Raw genomic sequence first — 16,243 nt, 5'->3', positions numbered from 1 at the left:
TGGAGAGAAGCAGGGGGAAGAGAAATCTGGTTGACAAAGGCTGTTGATTGTATACATGATTTCTCCTCAGCAGCTGGCCCCTGGAGAGCGTGAAGTACCTACTGTTCTCCTCAGACTGTGGCGTTCGGGGGTGGGTGACACCCCCGCCCGGCCTCCCCGCTGGCTGCGCACAGTGACACCCCGGCTGGGCAACCTGCGCGGGCAACAAGCTTCCTTTCTGCCGCAAAACGAGAAAAGACTTTTGGGTTACAAATTACACCGGGTTCCACTGACAGCTGAAGAGCTCCCAGCACACGCTGGTTCCCGCATCCCCGCGGGCAGCCCGGATACCCCGCGGTCAGGAGATGTTGTCGGGGCCCCTTCGCGCTCGGGGCGATCCTCCCACGGAGCCGAGCTCTCCACGACCTCAGCCCGGAGCACGGGGCGGCACTGCCCCTCACGGCGCCCCGGCGGTTCCCACGGCTCCGGGACAGCGGCCGCGTCCCTACGGCGGCGACCGCTCCTCCTTTTCGTCACCTTCTTGTCGTCTTCTTCGTGCTCGGATCACCCCTCTCCTCCTCCTCCCGCCCCCGCAAGCCGCCCATGCCCGGCACCGCCCGGCCCGGCAGGTACCGAGGGGGCGGGCGCGGAAGGCGACGCCCTCCCCTCCCCCCGCACGGCGCATGGTCGCGGCGGCCGCGCGCTCGCCGGGCTCCCCCTTGGCTGCCGCGCTCCGTGGTCTCGCCCGCCCCCGCTGCCATGTTGGATCGCGCGGCCGCCGGGGCCGGGCCGGAGTTGGAAGTTTAGGGGCGGGAGCGATCGGGATCGGCCCCGGCGCGGAGCGGCTCCGGCGCGGCTGCACCGCTGCCCGGCACCCCCTTTCCCGACCGCCCCCCTCCCCGGCACCCTCCCCGCCGCCCCTCTTCTCCTCCCTCCTTCCCCGGCCCCGCGAGGGAGGCTCCGCGATGCGGCTGCTGTGAGGCCCCGGCGGCGGCGGCGGAGGAAGGGGAGGAAGGGGCCGCGGGCGCCATCGGTCGCAGGGCGGCGAGGGCAGCGCCGGGCCGGCCCCGGCCATGAGCGGCGCCCCGCAGCAGCAGCCCCAGCGGCGGGTCACTAACGTGGGCTCGCTGCTGCTCACCCCGCAGGAGAATGAGAGCCTCTTCGGCTTCCTCGGCAAGAAATGCGTGGTAAGTCCCGACGCGGGGGGCGAGGGGACTGGAGCACCCCCAGCCGCCCCACCAGGGCGCGGCGGGTCGGGGCCCGGGGCGGGCGAGGGCGTGTGAGGACAGCCCGGCCGGGCGCTGGGAAGTTGCGGCTGCGGAAGTTTCATCCTGCTCCGCTGCCCCGTCCCGGCGTCGGGAGGGGGGCGGCCCTCGCAGGCCTCGCTGCCCGCCCGGCTCACCCGCAGCGCAGGGCGGGGAGCGATGAACGGCAGCGGCCCCTCGGCCGGCCCGGTCCGGCGGGGCTGCCGGCCCTGCGCGCCGGGCCCGGCCTCGCTCGCTTCAAAGCCAGGCGCGCCGGGCGGCTCCGAGACCGCCTCGGGCACCGGTGTGAGCGCCGTCCTTCCGCGCTTCGCTGTCCATCGGCATATGGAGCTCCCGGGGGCCGGCGAGACTCCGCTGCCCTGCAGCCGACCCGTGCGCTGCAGGGGAAACTGGCCGCAAAGGAGCAGCCGCGGGGCTCGAGGGGCGTAAAAGTTCCATTGCTCGACGAGGCTGGGACGGACCCCAGGTGCTCCAGCGGTACAACAGAGCAGTGTTGGGCGAAGTTGTAGGAAGGCTCGTATCGGTGCTAGGCCTGCTTTGGATTTAGTCTGTACTTTTCTTAGCCTAAACAACAAGTTCGTGTACTCAAATACTGCATATTTTCCTATTTCTCTATCAGTAAGTTTTGTTTCAGAATACCTTTTTGCATGTAATGTAAAACTGTACTAAAACTACTTATCTGTATTAAAGAACTATTTGAAAGCTTCAAAAGATAACCACTTTCACTGGAAAAGAAGCTGCTTTTTAAAAAAAAATCATATTTTTCAAAACAATGACTGTTCTGGTGCATTGTGTCCACTACCTAAAATACTGTTGGGTACTTGCTGTAAAGCTATGGAGGATGTTTAATGAACTTAAAACTGTGACTTAAAGCAGGATATCCGTGCAGTCATACTGATTCCACATAACTCTGGACTTTGAAATGGTATTGTTGATCAAACTGCTGCGAGGAAAACACAAGATGCAGCAACAGAACAGGAAGTAGAGAATATTTATATTGGGGTGGGTTAGATAAGATGCTGTCACAGTAACTAAGTTATGTGTCAGAAGGTATGACCCTAAAGTATACGTTTTGAAAAGTATAGAATTGTAGAAATGCCTCAGTTAATTTCAGGCAACGTTTCATATCTTCAGCTTCTTTGCTAAGAAAGAAAAAAACCCAGTATCAACTTTTCTCTAAATATAAAAAAAATAGTGCATAAATTCGTGTGTAAATTGATTTTCAGTTTGCTTTTCTATAACTTGATTTTTTTCTTGTCAGGTGAACACTGACAAGTGTTTTAATTTCTGTTATACTCAGCTGTAAAACTCACCTAGTTAAGCTCCCAATTTTTCTGCATAAATAGTATGTTGCAAGCAGACTGGAGGTAAATATCTTCACAGGATCTGGGTGTTATGGGATTTAGGACTTGCTTGAAATTACACGTTCTTCTGATTTACACTGAATATGGGATGACTTCCTAATTGAGGTTCTTAAAATTGTGGTCTGTTGTTTCCTCTTTTCCTCAGCCTGTTGTGCTCTCTGAGTTAATCGTGGGCTTATTTTAGTACAGTTGAGGTTCTCTGCTCAATATTGAGGACTTGAGCACTGAAGATCTAGAGGTATTTAACCAGGCTTTTTTTGGCTTACTGTGTGGCATGAGCCAGAAATTTAGAAACAAGTGAACAGATTGAATATGCTGCCCCTTGGAGGGCATTGTCTTAAGCAGAGCAGGAATGAGAACCTGGAGATGGAAATGGCCTTGGCTGTCTAACTTGAAACCACAGTATCTCTTGGAGCCCAAGAGGACTCTTGGTACTCTTGACCTTCTCGCTTGACTCAACATGCTATGCTGATAAATACTGTTCTGCTGTAACGTTCGTGATATTTGATCTCGTAATATCCATGTTTGAATTACTCATTAGTAAAGTTTCAGACTGTAAGTGCTGCTTTTTTAGAAAGGAAAATTTTGTGAGTTCTGTAGGATGCTAAATGCTTGCTCTTGCAATTACCTGAAGTATCTGGGCTGCCTTGATGCTGCAGTTGGAGTTTCTGTCACTCTGGGGCATAGAGAAGCTACTGGATGTGACGTGTATCAGCCACATTGACATAATTTTAGGTTTTGTTTGACCTAGACTTTGCGTTTCGATCACTACTGCAATGAACACCAGAGGCAAGTTGAGACATTAAACTATGCTCCTAAGATACTCTTTGTAGTAATAATTTATAGAGCTCTTAAAGGACGCCATAGTGCTGCTATCAGGCCTGAAGGGCTTAGTTAAGAAAGCATGTGGTGCTCTGAATCTGATTTATTTCAGTCTTTCCTTTGTTTCTGACTGGTAACAAGGCAGATAATTTGAAATAACAGTAAGGATTCAACTATCTGATTTTCGTTCTATGGAAAAGCAAAGGAATCTATCAAGTAGTATAACTTCAATTTAGTACTCCCAGTTTGTGAACTTGGAAATGAACATAGTTCCAATGGCATCTTAGGTAATGATACCTGATAGAAAAATTTCCTGTGAGTGGGAGAAATGATGAAGAGCTGTCGCTCTGTGTGTTGCTGAGGTTGATACCATTCTGCAGACTACTACTGGTACTTCGAGAAACTCACTAGTAGGCAAGTGTACATACAGAGGGTAATTGATTTTTTTCTCTACTCTTTTTTTTTTCCCTTCACTTGCTGAGCTGTAAAATGTTTATCTGGATCTATAAGCAATTAAAATACCTTTGCCCATGACAGATCAGTCTTTCAAAACCAAGCCACTGGCTAATAGTCAAAACTGTAGCTATAGTTAATTTAGCTGAAATATGAATCCAGATGTAGAACTATTTACAGAATGTATGCAGTGTAAAGCCCTTTAGGACTTCCATTGTTTAGGCATGTAACTAATTTTCATTCAGGTTTGTGACTTTTGTTATCTAGGTGAGATGTAAAATTTGCTACCTGTAAAAAGTTTTCAATAACTTTTTAATAATAATGTGGAAATAAAATTTTATGTACACTTACACTAAGTGGAGCTATGAGATTAGTTTTGTGCATATTAATAATTTTTGTGGTTATGCCCAGCTTAAAAGTCTTTGCAGAAGTTCTGGTTAATTACTAATCATTACTTTAAATAATGATGTGTTTTGTAAGAAAAAGTAAATGCTAGGTGTCCATTTTATAATCTGTAGTAAAGAAGTAACTTTTATAATTTGCATGATTAATATTGGTCAAAGATGTCAGTAATGAAAAACTATTTTATTCTGTAGAAATAATTTTTGAGAGGCCTTAGGAAACAAAGGATGAGAAGTATGTACTTGGTAGCATTAGAAGTAGGTAGAATGGAGTATGGATATTTTATGCTGCTTAGAAGTGCGACTCAACACTTGGATAAGGTGTAATGAAAAGGCTAGAAATATGTTGTTCTTTGTAAGATCTTGCCATGGTTCATATGGTAAACAGGAACTGGTGAAGGATGCAGAAAGAGAAGAGACACAGCAGTAAGCTAAGAAAACTGTTTTGGCTGCTTTTAAAAGTGCATGTGACCAGAATAAGTTTGTATATCAGAGCCAAAGGTAAATTGCAGTAATAGTTGAGATGAAAGAAAATAAAAACTTGAATGGCACTTATAGCTCTTAATTGATAAGAATTAAATGTTTTATCAGGAAGGGACTTGTAAGATTACTTGTGCCTATGAAAACAGCAAGAACTAGGACTTGAAGGTAGACTACAGGTCTAAGTAATAGGCAACTTCATGTGTCTGAGAAGTGTTGGGACTCCTCAGTTTGAGTTTAGGCTGCAGTCTGTACAGCCAAAAAACACTGACACTGCAGTTTAAAAAAGATGTATCCCCTATACAAGTAGGGAGAACTTAGTAATTAATTCAGTGGTGATTCTCTCATCTTTGCATTTGTTTTTAAATGAGATGTGGAGGGAGAAGATAAAGTGTAAAGGATGGGGTCTTGTGGAACAGGAGAGTATTGAGGATTATGCCTGGATTTCTTTTGAGATTTGTCCTGTTCTACAAAAGACACGTAGACACCTCACTAGCATCCACTAGGGTGAGTTCCCTGAACAGCTTACCAGTGATAATCTGCCATTCTAGAGGGAATGACAATAGAGTTTTGACTATTCCTTTGAAACAAACCTGTGCCTACAAAACTGATTTTCACAGTAATGGATCATATCAGACTCTGTAGAGCAAGTGGTACAACCATTGTCCTTAACATATTGTGTGTTTCTCATGCTTGTTTTCCTCACAGCTTGCTATTAATGTCTTTACAGTACAGTTCACTGCCTTAGCTTATTTACCCATGGATGAGAAATGTTTTGAGACTGCTTGGGAGCAGTCTGGGAGGCACTGCGTCTTGTAGCTGTATGTATTTGAGACAAAGCATCAATTCACAAAGTGTGGGGTATGGTTAAGGAGAAAAAGACAGAAATTTAGGTGTTAAAATCCCATAATTGTCAATAAACCTCACTGTCCGTTACCTAAATCTCTTATTCAACTGACTTTAAGATAGAAACTCAGCTAACAGAAGTTTTTATCTTCAGTGCTGGTAGTGGTTATATCTCTCCTGGCTGTTCTTGTACCTCATGTGCTAGACAAATTGTGTCTTGACAAGAGGAGTGAGTCCTGCTACAAGTTTCAGTCACTGTGTGTCTCTTGTGAAGCATTATGTATTGCTGAGTGAAGGGTAATCTACTTTGACAGACCTGGAAACTGTACCTCACTCTGTTAAGGCTTCAGTATTAAGCTCTTCTGAGCATCTTTGTATATATATTTTATCTGTTTTGGAGGCAGGCAAGTGCCAAAAGTCTCACAGCATCTCTGTGGTTAATCAGATGGTCAAGTATGCCACTTATGCTCCTGGTAAGTGCTCTGGAATCCTATGATATACATACACAACAGGATGAAAACAATTTGTAGTCACAAGCTGTTGTGTTGTAACTTACTGGTTTTTCACAGTTAAGAATCATATTAAGGAATTTAGAAGAGGGCAAAGTTTTAATGTAGGCTTCAGATCAACAGTCAAGTTTTGACTGCAAGTTTTTCACCAAGATGTCCAGATAGCCATTGCTTAGGAGAACATCCAAGGAAGAGATAGGTTCTTGTTAGAAGGATTGAGTTTGCTGTTTCATGCAAATTTTTTAAATGTAAAGACTACTTTGTTCTTCCTTTAATGGAAAATTGATGTGATTTCTTGGCATTATATGCTTGTAATTATTGCTTTGAATTTTTTATCACTAGAATGTTTTTCTCTCTGCTTATTTCTTCGGGGGTTCTGAAAGATTTAGTACTAGCTGAATTTGTCACAAGTGAAGAGTGTAAGATCCATCTTGTAAGAACCATGCAGTTTTGGGCTAAAAACATGAAAATGGGGAATGCTCTATTTTTAGGTCTTGAATTTCTTTTTTTGAAAGAGTTCTGGTACTTCTGCCTGAAAAAACTCACCTGTTTTTTCTTTAGAACTTCCTATGACCCTTATTGCTCTTTGTGCCAGCATTAAGAACTCATCTACTGCTTTCATTGATAGTGGCTGCAGGTGCCAGCAGTGGCAGCAATTGCCACTGGCAGCTTCTAGCTTAGTGCTGGAATGGATGGAGTGAAGGAAGCATTGAAGGTAGTTGTATGTGATGAGTGAGTGCCACCTGGGAACTTTGTACTAGTTCATTAACCAACATGAAAAAAGGCCTGATCCTGTCATTGACTTTTTATAGGCAGAACTGTCTGTACATGGGTTTTGTAGAGCTCTAAATGCTCAGTTTGCTGAGAAAATTTGCTGTTGACTTGAAGCTGTGTGGTAAGATTTATAGTGTCCTCTCCTCCAGTGAGTGTGTTTCATAGGCTTGTCTCTTGAGGAATATTTGTAGTACAGAAATAAAACTTAGTATACAGGAGACTTACAGTTTCATTACCTAATACCTAGATAATAAAATACAGGAAGTAATGAAAATGTGTCACAGGCACTAGACAGAGTTGCTTATTGGTAGGTTAGGGTACAGTTTCTTGAAGAAAGGCTGACATTGTGTTACTTAGCACAGAGGGATTTTTTTTTTTTTTTTTTAATTGGCTGGTTTGTTTTCCTTGTAACAGTAAATATTGCAGAGTGGATTTAGTAGAACTAGAAGTGTATCTTCATGGGTGGTTTTAAACAGCCCGCTCTACTGGGACATGACTCGAATGCTGTACAAGATAGTTTAGTTTCTCAGGGTATTTGCTTGGGTGCACTGCCATATTATCTTTTGTGGTTTCCAGACATGTTGTTGATGCCTGGATGTCCAATAAAAAGGGAATGGTCAGTGTGCAGTTACCTTCAGGGTCAGCTGTAGTTAAATTTGAAGATCCTGAAGTGTACTGTGATCATCACATGATAGGAGCAGTGTTCTCAAAGGTCCAAATACAAAAACAAAAGATGCAGTTCAAGCAATCATAGGGACACTTTCGTAGAAGGCTGCTCACTTGCTTAATTCTTAAAATTTAGTAGTGTTTTCTCAGACACTTTATTTAAAGGTAGACAGTTTTGCTGACACCTCTATGGGCAGTAAATGACACTTTAGGTATCTCAAATTAGAGTGTCTGTGTTAAGAATATATGATTCTGGAATAAGTTCATTAAATGAATTACTCAAGTCTTGTAGACACAATGTTCTGTGGAGATGATCATTGCTGGCAAAGAAACTGTTGCTGCAGAGCTCCATGACACATTTGCAGATTGCTTCTCACTTTAGGCGCTTGCTTTCATACATGCATCCCCACCTTGGTGATGCTGTTTTCCCTCTACTGTTTATTTAGCTCTCCTTAAAAATCCTTACTCTTAAGGCAGCATTTTCTTTTTAGATTTTCTGAGAAACAGTGTTAATACATTTTTCAGTTCTCCAGTGTGTCTAGCTTAAAGCTGAAAGATCACACTAAGGTTGTGTTTCCATTTCTGTAAGACAGTTTCACACATAATTTTCCCCTGCAGAACTTTGTGTAATTCAGAATTTCCCTGCAATGCAAATGTGTTATTTTGCCTTTATCTCCCCTTGTTCATTAGCCACTATGCATCAGGGTGGTGTATTTAGTGAGCACAGATATGCTCCCATATAAGCATGTTTTATATGTGAAGGTGCTGTACCTGCAATTTGAAAAACACCAATCTAGCAAAAGAAAGTGTGACTTCAGCCTTTTTGAACAGCTTAGAAAATGGTTTTTCATTATTTGAACTCTCAGTTATACAAAGATTACTCTTGCCTCTGAGGTTGCAAATACTTTAAAAAATGCATTTACTTCAAGTATTACTGATGATAATGGCTTTCCCAAAAGTTAGCCAGCACTTGCTGAGATTAAGTAATGAGCCCTAGTACTTGTCTTGATGTCTAGGCTGAAGAACAAGAATATTTGGAAGTGGGAATTTGGCAGTAAATTTTAAATGTTTTCTCCCCTCTCAAGGTGACAGCCAATTTCCTTGTGTGTGATTTGTGGATAAGAATTTAGTATTAATTTGTTGTATTAATATTTTTCTGTCTTGGGGATAAAGAAAAATGAGAGATTTTTTTTACAACCTCCCTAGTACATTAGAAGCAGTAATTTATTGACTTTAAAAGAATTTTCTATTTTAGGAATCGATTTAACCACTATTTCTTTTGTAAGCCCCATCCTGCTGATGTACCTTGAAGTTCTGCATAGTGACCTCTGCCCTCCAAATCTCGTGACTCTGCTTTCATCATGTTCTCCTTGTATTCTTAACACACATGCTCTTTTTATGCTTTTAGTAAGTCTTCTGTCCTGTCACAGTAACTGTTTCCTCCTTTTCTGTTTTCCTCTTGCCCCTCAAGTGCTTCCAGAATTTTCCTTTTTCTCTTCAGCTCCTGCATCCATAATCTGCGCAAAGATCTCCAGGTGGGACTGACTCTTCCTCACCATTCTCCCCTCCACTGCCTTATTCCCCCTCCTCAGTTCCTCAGCACCTTTGTTCTTAAGGATGATCAAGGAAGGATCTGATTTGTGTCTCATCAGATGTGTAGTCCTACCCATACACAGTGCTGGGATAGACATGGCATTATTGTAGCTCAGCAGAGCACTGCATAAGGAAAGTCATGAGGAGGGGAGGGAGGCAATATTTATGCTAGGCAGCTTTTGCTGCTGCAAACAAGGAGTGCACTTGAGCCTCAGATCTGGCCATTACACATTTCTCACCTATATTTGTCTTCACTGGCCAAAGTCATTGTTAATGTTGTTATAGGGAAGAGAACTTTTAATGGATATGAGAAGGGTACACAAAAACAGGAGTATGGTATTCCTCAGGCTTCTTGCACTGCTCCACCCTTCACTGCTTCTCCAGGCAGGACCGGACTCTCCAGTTTGTAAGCTGCTATATTGGGAATCTGTATACAGCAACTCTACAGGCTCAGATTTGAAACCACAGAATTGCTTAGTCCTGCTTCGACCAAACTGTAAGTTATTTCCTGCTCCTCTAACCATGTGACAGCTCTCTCTGAGCACAGCTAAGATGTGGTCATTCTTTCTAAGTAGACATTTTTTCCCTTTACTCCCCCTCAGTCAGCCAAAGCAAACAGAAACATCACTTGGCTTATGACACTAAATATACACAAAGGCATCCAAATAAGCTCCTCTCTGTAAGACTGCACTTGATTTTTGTGGTTAACTGAAAAGAGGAAGAAAACTATGAACATCCTGTAGTGGTGTGTGTTTTGTGCAATACCACAGGCAAAAACTTCCCCTTGCATTTGCAGAGAAGGAAGCATTAGTTTCTAACAAATTAAATGCAGGGATATTTTTTTCTTTGTTTGCTTTAGGTTTTAGTTAAGAGTGTCTCAGGTATGAAATTAATTTTTATAACTGGATATGCATTTATTAGCATTTATATTTTTACAACCTGATAATTAACAGCCTTTAAAAATTCAGGTTTGGGCTCAATTTTGTGCGATGTTATGTGAGCCAATATTTTTTAGCCATACAATAGTGTGGTAGTTTTGACCTTTCTTAAACAATGTTGGCCTCTTTGTGTTACACTCTACTGTTAGCACTGTGCTCAGTTTGTGTAGCTGGAACTTTCAAATCTTGTATAGCTTTGAATTTAAAGTGTGATTGCGACAGAAAATGCTGGTTGCGCTTGATGTCTAGAACTCAGTAACTATTCAATACACCATTTCTTTGTTTTAAAAAATAGTTCTGTCCTTAAGAGATTTGTCCATATCATATTCAGGTATTATAGAAATACCTGAGAGGCTGGTAATACAGCTGTTGTCTCTGCTAAGGTCATGACCTTCCTTGTCTCAGTTCAAGCATCTAGATGCAATATACCTATAGTTTTGTTTGATAGGATGCATGGAGAGGGATTTGGTGCTAAATGTTTTGCTAGGATATGTAGATCTCACTCCATGTCATGGTTTTAACTTCCTCTTTTTGTGTTATTTAGAAGGTTTTGCTTTGAATGCTTCAGTTTGTTATTGAGGCTTTTCCTTAACAGCCTCTTTGAACACCTCTGGTCTTTTCTGCCTGTAAATGACGGAAAAAATCCTGTTTGTTTCTCTGTCCTCTTTTCATATTGTTTATGGAAATTCTGTTTATTGAAGAAGTGTTCATGCTGCTGCTCCAGGCTTCACAGTGTTACCAAGGAGTCCATCTCTCACGCTGACCGTACCTGTCTGGACCATACCTTTAAGTTGCTGATAACATTCAAGTTTGGTGGCAGAAGGATGCATCTTGTCCTTTTTCTCACCTGTGGTTTGTCAGCTGGCTGTGCTAACAAACTTAAGCGGGGCAGTAGCATGAACTCAGGCACTGTTCCGTGACCGTCCATGGTGTTCAATTTGTTGGCACACTTCCTGGCGCAGTTTTGAGTGCTAGCCTAGTAGTTGCTCAAATTAGTATGAGTGTAGTTTTGAGATTTGAGTGGTGTAAACAGCTCCTGGTACATCATATGAGGTAGGGCCATCATTACCTAATTTGTGTTGTGTTGGGAAGAGAGTTTGTTCCTCTATGCATATATGCATTCTTCATCATTTCCCATCATATCCAGAAAGTGGCCCACATCTTAGTAACTCATATTTGCACAAACAGGGAAATCTGCTAGGAGACAAAAGCAGTTCTGGGGATGGGGAGATGTAAACTGTCTCTTCTAGCATTGTCAGTAGCATGTAGATCACAGAATAAGTGTCAGCTCTGCTGCTATGCACAAAACTGTCTGCTTTGACATTAAGTTCAAGTCAAACCTGTTTTTCCTGCCAGCAGCAAAATTCTATATTGTCTTTCTGCTCCTGGAAATTGCTTTTGGAAACCTGAGAAAATGTAGAAGTTTACAGCAGACGAAAGTGTGCCTGTGCACATAATCACCTGCTCCACTGGACAAATTATCAAGTCTATTTGATACTGATACTGTGAACACAAGCTCATCAGGTTTCTGATCTCTGATTCCAGGAGGAAAAAAAAGATTTTGCCTTCTGGTAAGGAGATGTAGCTGACTTGTAGCTGTGCTGGTACAGAGTGAATGAAGTGCAGCAAGGATGACCTTAGAGGATGCTGCATTTCTTTCACTTCTTGTTTGCAGAGCAATGGCCTAAGAAAATGTATCCTGTCTGAAGGTTTCTTTTCTGATGAGTAGTTTGTAAGTAATTTAAGAAAAGTTCTGTGCATCTTCAGAGCCTCCCAGGATGTGCTTAATTCTCTTAGAATTTTAACTGCATTTTGGAGTGTTGTAGCAGTTTCCCATCAGCTCAGATGCAGTAATTTGTTTCCTGATTGAGCTCCAGAGACTGTTCTAGGGTGTCAATTAGTGTAATTAGTGATAGTTTAATCATCACATACTCTGTCTGTTCCGGTATCTCACCTTAATCATTGGTTCTGTCTGGGGTATAAAGCTTTGGGAAACTTTTCAGTTTGTTCTGTCTTATATATCCACAAGATCTGCTAGATAGTGTTTGCATGCCTCAGTTCTGTAAACACTTGTCTCAAGTTTTTATTTTATCATTTTTTCCCCTTGAGTGTCTGGTTATTCCCTGTCTCCCTTCAGGCCGTATTTTTTTTCCCAATGTCACTTTTATAAGTCAGCACTGGCAGGAACTGGTCCCCTGGTGAGGCTTGGTGCTGTGCAAGCAGTTTTCTCCTACAGCAGGTAGCATTTGGTTCAGAGCAGTTGAGTGTTTTTAGGCTTTATTTCAGGATGGTGACTTGCATGTCAATTCTGGCTGCGATAATTGTTTTAGCGATGAATTGATGCAGTATTAATATCCATTTGACTGGAAATAACTTCTCTGAGGACACCACATACAAAAAATATTACTATGATACAAGTGTGAATTAGCAAAGGATGTTACATAGTTGGCTTATTCCAGATAAACAAATCAGCCTTGAATATGGATGTCTGCCATGCATCATCAAAGCTGTTTTTCAATTCAGGTGCTCTGGGCACTTTAAATGCCGCATGGTGTCTGGTTTGTGAGAGTAACCTAGTCTTGGAATGAGGTGACTGACATGTTACTTCTTGGAGTCTGGAATTCTGCAGAGGACTGTCGCATTTGTTGCAGAACCAAAGCTTTTATGTAGGATTGGCAGATTTAGAGATGTTAGTTCCACATAATCTAGTAAAAAACTCTCAAGCTGTGTATCATATTGCACCTGATGGATGGCAGTGGCATTCTGAAGGATGCACTTTTGAGTAACAGATGTTCAATGGGACACTTCCATTGGTAAAGCTGACTAGCTTTCAATTTATTCTGTAAATCTGCTCTGTGTGCCCAGGAATGGATACTAGACTATCAGGAAATCAAGATTATTTTTTTATTTACCCCAAAGACCTCATCCCCCTGCAAGGCTTTCTCAGGATCTGGCTGTGTTACTGGCACTCTCTATCACCATCTTCCTATAGGAAGTGTTTGTACCACAGTCTTAAAGCTTCTGGCAATTTATCTCCTAGGTCTTCTGAGGACCCAGTTATACAGACTTAAATCTGATACATATCAACCATACAGTCAACCATACCAAACTTCTAGCAACGTATTGCTGTTATGTGGGTCCCACACCTGTTTTTTATTGCGGAGACTGGGAGAGGTATCCTATTTCTATATTCGTGTAAAGTCTCTTGAGGAGGGTGTAATTTTTCTTGAATTCTGTCTTAGTGAGGTTACCAACTTGTTTTTTTGTCTAAACTGTATACTCATGGGAGTGGTATTACCTTTCATACACTCAACATCAAGAGTTTTCTGTTTCTATACTAACAGATTGAGGCTGTTCAGGTGCTCAGAGCAACTGAAGTGGTTAGTTGATCACAAAGGAAGGGAATATCCACGCAAAAACTGGAGATCCAAAGTCTCCTTTGACAAGGGATACCTTCTTTCAGCCATTAGGATTTAAAGTACATCAGTGCCCTTACAGAGGAATATCTTGTTTCCAAAAGTGTTACACATCTGAAAAAAACAATCATTATGTCACAAATAACTTTTATCTGTTCAGTGATTGTAACTAGCATAACATTTATTATGTACATTTTTATGTTAGTATAGTGTAACAATTAACCTGCTGATTTTATACTGTCATAAAAGCACTGTAATTTATTGCATAAGTGGAGGTTTTCACTTGACCTTACAAGAAAGCAGTTGCCAGTTCTCCCAAGCAGCAGAAACCAGTAACATTGAGCACGTTAGCCTCTTTCAGGTCCAGAACAGACTTGGAGACTTGCAGAAAGGTAGTTCAGAAACTGAAGCATGTAATGCTTCAAATCTTATGCTTGATTAGGATAATAATACTGATTAATTGAACTGCAGTGCAATACAGATCGGTAGTGTTACAACTTCACTGTGATCACAAGCAAAGCTATCTTAAGATCTTTTTCATTTAAGTTAATATTTGGCTCGACTTGCTGTATTTTATTAATTCAGACAATACCAAAAAGCTTAAAGGTCTGTTTCAGACCAGATGTTTCTTTTTGCTGTTCTTTGAAACAAATGTTTTCTGTCCTAAGAGTTGTTAAAATATCTTTACTGTGTCCATGTTAATTATATTGGCATGACTTTGTGGGTTCTAAAATCTTTTATTGGTCTAATAAATACTGATTTTCTTTATTGTAAGCTTTGTTTCTCACATGAGTGTAGTACTACTAGTACTGTTGTATGTAGAGTGAAATATTTTTTATATTACTTGTAAATTCAGGTAAACACATAACTTTTCATGTAGCATATATGCTACTGCTGTTGAACAATGTTCACAAGTTACAAACAGGAACACAGCAGTTATGGGGAGCTAACTATCTTCAAATAAAGATGAGGGTGATTTTGTTCGGATCATCGAGACATTAATATTTAAGAATGAAGATTGAGAACAGTATCACTGTATCTGTTCCTCCCCTTTGCTATGTGAACTTGTACTACCAGCTCTGCACTGAAAGAAAAAATAAGTATTGCATGATATTTTAATTTTTTTCTTAAACTGGAAACTGGTAACTGGATATGGACACTGAAGTGTTAAGTGCAGTGGAAAAATAACATCCTGCTGCCTGCTTTCTGCAACTTTTTACTTATATAAATAAACACTTTTTCATTAACTTTAAATAGTAGATTCTTTACCATTTTCACTCTTCTAGGTGTGTTCAGTAAAGTAGGCATTATAAGAAATTATAAGAAATTATTATAAAGTAGCTATTATAAGAAATATTCTGTCACCATAAGGAATTACAGTAGAATTTTGGCTTCAGGGAAGGAACTTTCCCATTCAGCAGCCCTCTGCATTTATTTTCAGATAGTGGGTAGTAAGTTCAGAAAGGAAATTATCAAGTCTATTGTTAATATCTGAATTTCAAAATAATTCTAAACTTTTTATTAAAACCCAGCTTGGCAGAGCTCAGCTGTACTTCTTTTCTCACCCTGGGGATTGAATATTGCAAACTCAGCAATTCTTTCCTTAAGGTTGGGTGTTTTTCCCTTCAATAAACTAAACTAAATTACCTTTGTACTACTCATTTAGACAGTCAAGGGGGAGAGTGTAACAAAAACACAAATTATTTTTTGGTGGGGGCTTTTCTTTAGTAGTAGAAATTGGAGGTTTACTAACACCTGACCTGAGAGTTTAAACACAAATCTTGAGTTGCAAAGGCCATGCTACAGTGGAGTTTTCAGCTCCTGGAGGAGTTTCAGGAAGCAAGTAGCAATGCCAAAACCTAAAGTAAGCTCTCCCTAGCATTTTTCAATGTAGCCTGAATCCTTTGTAAAGGAACCTAGATATATGGGGATGATGAGATTGCCCTTATTGAAGGGTTGTGTCAGAACTAGTCTAGAGTACCTAGTTTTCAAAACTCCATTTTTTTTTTTTTTGGTGCATTGTCGTATTTTTTTTCAGTGCCTACATACTGAGACTTCACAGATTATTATTGCTCAGGGGTTTTAATGGAATAGACCACTGAGACATTCCAGGTACATGGGAAGTTTTAAGTCATTTGCATTGTGCTCTTCAGTCTTCCATCTTAAGAATCACAAGTTAAATGTACTGTGTAAAAAATAAGTGTGGTGGTGACTTAGAAAAACATTAGTAAATTTGTTAAAAAGAATTTGCAGCCATGATTGGTCTAGAATAGAAATAGGTGATTTAAATCGTAAGCCTGAGATCTGTGTACATTCAGCCATCTAAGACCACCGTTCTGTGACACTGCTTCAAAACTAAAGTTTGTTTACAGGTGGGTGTATTTAGGTGGCTTTTGGCCTCCACAGCATATTGGTAAATGTAGTGCTGGTACCTGCAAAGAAGGAGCCCCTTTGGGCAGTGATAATTGAAACTGTTAGCTGTAATAAATGTCACTAGACTCAAGGGGCATCCCCCCCATGGTGAAAGAATATCTCCATTTTACCTAAAACAGATGTGGAAATTAACCTGTCTTAACCTTTGCTATTAGCAGAGATGATCATGTTGATGCATATCCCACACCCTCCAAGAATAATTTCTGTCTGTGACAGCATAATGCTTCTTCATCAGTAGTTCTCAAAGCACCTTACAGTGATAGAGGTCAGTGTCTCCCTTGCATGTTACAGATGAGGAAACTGA

General features: G+C 41.5%; 1 protein-coding gene across 1 annotated transcript in view; it reads left to right on the top strand.

The window, feature by feature from the left end:
* Positions 1-744: 744 nt before the first annotated feature.
* The window catches only part of WASL (WASP like actin nucleation promoting factor), a 50,573-nt gene continuing 35,074 nt past the window's right edge, over positions 745-16,243 (top strand). Inside the window, exon 1 of the mRNA XM_053943320.1 lies at positions 745-1,166. Within this exon, the coding sequence (XP_053799295.1) occupies positions 1,053-1,166 (114 nt within the window). The 5' untranslated portion in view covers positions 745-1,052. The remainder of the gene's footprint in view (positions 1,167-16,243) is intronic.

This window comes from Vidua chalybeata, chromosome 5 (genome assembly GCF_026979565.1).
Source record: "Vidua chalybeata isolate OUT-0048 chromosome 5, bVidCha1 merged haplotype, whole genome shotgun sequence".
NCBI classification, from domain to species: domain Eukaryota; kingdom Metazoa; phylum Chordata; class Aves; order Passeriformes; family Viduidae; genus Vidua; species Vidua chalybeata.
Note: the sequence above shows the minus strand (reverse complement) of the source record. Positions and strands in the feature narration are given on the sequence as shown.